This window comes from Halyomorpha halys, unplaced genomic scaffold (assembly GCF_000696795.3).
Source record: "Halyomorpha halys isolate HHAL.00 unplaced genomic scaffold, Hhal_1.1 Scaffold351.1, whole genome shotgun sequence".
Lineage (NCBI taxonomy): Eukaryota > Metazoa > Arthropoda > Insecta > Hemiptera > Pentatomidae > Halyomorpha > Halyomorpha halys.
The window spans coordinates 158877-163234 of NW_027109375.1; the positions used below are offsets into that span (position 1 = coordinate 158877).

The following is a 4358-nucleotide window of genomic DNA, read 5'->3' on the forward strand; positions in this document are numbered from 1 at the left end:
TTTAACTAATAATTATCCTTTTGAACTTAAGTTGTAGGATTAAAAATAATTATTTATATCAAATATGTATATATATTATATATATCGTATTATTGGTAACGATATGTATTATTCTTTTTTTTACTTAGTTATTCCTAAATTAGAAAATTATTATAGTTATTATTATAATCATATTTCTGTATCTTTCTTTTATTTTTTTTTCTTTTTTGTTATCTTTTAGGAAAATTTCCTGTATACGCGACGTATTTGAAATAGAAATATAACCGTTAAACGGCCACCTCCTCCCCACTCCTCCACGCTTCTGTTTTATTGTCCCCTTCTGTTCAACCTTTCGCTTTGAACAGGTAGGTGGTCTTGATTTGTTCTTTGCTCATTTATTATCATCATTATTATTTGTATTTATATTTATACTTTCACGTTTATTTAATCTCTAATTTCTTCATGTTTTTTGTTTTAAATATGTCTCCTGTACTGTTTTAACTGTATATTTTATTCTTACCATAGTTACGTAATTCATAGTTAAGTAAGTCATTCTTATCATTGTTTATTTTATATTAATACTATTTTATGTCTTCCTTCCTTTATTTATATATAATTTTATCACTTAATTTTTACATATTTATCCAACCTTAATTTACCTTATTGTTCTAATGTTCTTAGTTGTTTTTTTGTATCTTTTTAGCCCAGATGAAGCCCAGCAAAGTGGGAAGAAAGTCGACATTAAATAGTTATAAACTATTTGTTCTTTTTTTACCGCAACCCTTATTTATATTTATTCTTTCACGACGTTTATTTAATCTCTACTTTCTTCTTCATTTTTTTTTTGTTTCATTTTTGTTTTATATGTCTCCTGTACTTTTTTAACGGTATATTTTATACGTTTTTATATTTTATACGTTTTTGAATCTTTTTATAATAAATATTTATATGTTTTAGTAATATATTTATATAGAAATAAACACATATTTATGCAGATATATTGACATTTTTAAGAAAAATAGCATCACTAGAATGAGTCTAGCGTGACCTAGTAATATAAGAGCCCGGTAAAAAAATAGTTTGTTATTTCACCCCAATTTTTTATTATATTAATGAAAACTATGTATAATTAATAGTACAAATTTATGAGTCTATCAAATATAATTAGGGGGAATAAAAAATGGTGGCTGTTTCAAAACTTTAAATAAAATTAATTTTTCATTCGGGGCCCTTATGTCTTTAAAACAACTAACAACAATAGAAATAATAGAAAATAATTTAAAGTAGAGTAAATTTTAGTAAACATACATATGTCTATTAGCACTTAAATCAAAGATAGTTTAATGTACTAGAAAGTAGTTAATGACACTTATCTTTGTTGGAGTAGTAGTTTTCATATTGGCTAAAATAAATTGATTTCTAGTTGTTCGGACAAATTTCCATATGAAAAATTCTTAAAAACTACTATCCTTACCAAGATAAGGGTAATAAACTAATTTATAGTGAGTTAAACTAGTTTTATTATGAGTGTTGGCAGACATCTGTACGTCTTATGATACCTGACAAAAGATTTTTTCATAATTAAAAACATTAGTCCAAACAACTATAAATCAATTTATTTGAGCAAATATCATGAAAACTACTACACCTACGAAGATAAAGGTCATAAACTACTTTATAGTACATTAAACTAGCTTTAATTTGATTGCTAATAGACATCTTAACGTTGGATGGTTTCAAAAATAAAGTGTTTCATAAATCAAACTTATTGTCCGAAAAAAACTATAAATCAATTTATTTTAGCAAATATCATGAAAACTACTACACCTACGAAGGTAAAGATCATAAACTACTTAATAGTACACTAAACTAGCTTTAATTTGAGTGCTAATAGACAACTAATCTTTTGGAAACACTTTTGTGAAGTGCCTTTGATTGTCCGTTTATATTCTTCTTAGAAGAATTTGTTCATTGTCATTTGTTCATGGATTTTTTTTCTTTTTTTAAAAATATAATAGTAAATATTTACAACTTAGAGTCCGCGACCGTAATTAGCTGGCGATAAGCTGTAAGAGTCACAATCAGGGCGAGATGCCAGAACGTTTTTTTGTTAGAGATATGTAAACCATGTGCCATGTCCCGAGAGAATTGTGATGTCGTCGGATGGTACGTGTCTTCTGGAGTCAGTAGTACGGGATCTCCTCTTCGGGAAACTAGGGCGAATAATGGTGAGTTAACTATTGACTAATTGTAAAACTACCAGAATCAATAGGACGTTTCAAAATGGTTTATTTTTTAAATTTATTATAAAAGTAAATAACAAACTATTGTACTGGAAATCAAGTCGTGGGATACCTTCAACTATAAATATAGAGTGGTCTTACATACAAGGCTAATTATAGTACAAGAGCCCAAGAGGAGAAAAAAGTCATTTATTTTATTACTAGTCAAAATTGATCTGCCAAGTATAGGTAGGGGGAATACAAATTGGCGGCTGTTGCAAAACCTTAGAAAAAATATTTTTTCATTCCGAGCTGTATATCTTTAAAACTACAAACAACACTAGAAAACCTAAGAGAAAATCATTTAGAGAAGAGTAAATTTTCTAAAATATGAGCCCTGATAGAGCTATTTAAGTACAGTAGTTCTCGAGATATATCTTTATTAAAAGCAACATTTCATAAAAATGTACTAAAACATTAGTAGTTAGTGAATTTATTTTAAGAAGTCTATATCTCAAGAACTATGAGACGTATAGATGTCTATTAGCACTCAAATTAAAGCTAGTTTAATGTACTATAAAGTAGTTTATGATCTTTACCTTCGTAGGAATAATAGTTTTCATGATATTTGCTAAAATAAATTGATTTATAATTGTTTGGGCAATAATCAAACTTATGAAAAACTTCATTCCAGAAATCTCTGGACGTACAGATATTTGCCAGCACTCAAATTAAAGCTAGTTTAATGTACTATAAAGTAGTTTATGATCTTTACCTTCGTAGGAATAGTAGTTTTCATGATATTTGCTAAAATAAATTGATTTATAATTGTTTGGAGAATAATCAAACTTATGAAAAACTTTATTTCAGAAACCATCCGACGTAAAGATGTCTATTAGCAATCAAATTAAAGCTAGTTTAATGCACTATTAAGTAGTTTATGACCTTTATCTTCGTAGGAGTAGTAGTTTTCACGATATTTGCTCAAATAAATTGATTTATAGTTGTTCGGACATTAGGTTAGATTTATGAAAAACTTTATTTCAGAAACCATTGGACGTATGGATGTCTATTAGCGCTCAAATTAAAACTAGTTTAATGAGATATAAATTAGTATGACGTTTATTTTCGTAGAAGTAATAGTTTTCATGATATTTGCTCAAATAAATTGATTTATAGTTGTTTGGACTAATTTTTTTAATTATGAAAAAATCTCTTCTCAGGTATCATAAGACGTACAGCCTCTGCCAACACTCATAATAAAACTAGTTTAACTCACTATAAATTAGTTTATTACCCTTAAATTTTGGTAAGGGTAGTAGTTTTTATGAATTTTTGCATATGAAAATTTGTCCGAACAACTAGAAATCAATTTATTTTAGCCAATATGAAAGCCACTACTCCAACGAAAATAAGTATCATTAACTACTTTCTAGTACATTAAACTATCTTTGATTTAAGTGCTAATAGACATATGTATGTCGAATGATTTTTTAGATATAGTTTTCTCAAAATAAATTCACTTACTGCTGGTTTTTCATTATTTTGTTATGAAATGTTGCTTTTTAATAAACTGTATCTCGGGAACTATTGGACGTAAATAGCTCTACTAGTGCACACAGTTTAGAAATTTTACTCTACTTTAAATTATTTTCTATTATTTCTATTGTTGTTAGTTGTTTTAAAGATATGGAGCTCTTAAAGAAAAATTAATTTTATTTAAAGTTTTGAAACAGCCACCATTTTTTATTCCCCCTAATTATATTTGACAGACTCATAAATTTTGACTATTAATTATACATAGTTTTCATTAATATAATAAAAAATTGGGGTGAAATAACAAACTATTTTTTTACCGGGCTCTTATATTACTAGTTCACGCGAGACTCATATCTGGTGATGATATTTTTATGTGATAAAAATGTCAATATATATACATAAATATATGACTAAAACATATACATATTTATTATAAAAAGATTTAAATATGTATAAATCCAAGAGAAAATGTACAACATATCGTTACTCTTATCCCTATTGCCGAATCCGCTTCCGAGTCACGTTAGACAACAAACTTTTGTTCAATGATTGTTCACGGTATTGATTTTTTTAAAAATATTTATTTATTGTTATTTACAACTGTACATTATAATACAT

At 26.9% G+C, this 4358-nt stretch overlaps 1 protein-coding gene across 1 annotated transcript in view; it reads left to right on the forward strand.

Annotated features, from left to right (window-relative positions):
* Positions 1-2114: 2114 nt before the first annotated feature.
* The window catches only part of LOC106681610 (Krueppel-like factor 15), a gene marked incomplete in the record, with an annotated part of 14432 nt that continues 12188 nt past the window's right edge, over positions 2115-4358 (forward strand). The window contains 1 exon segment of the mRNA XM_024363921.2: positions 2115-2207. Coding sequence (XP_024219689.2) covers positions 2133-2207 — 75 coding nt within the window.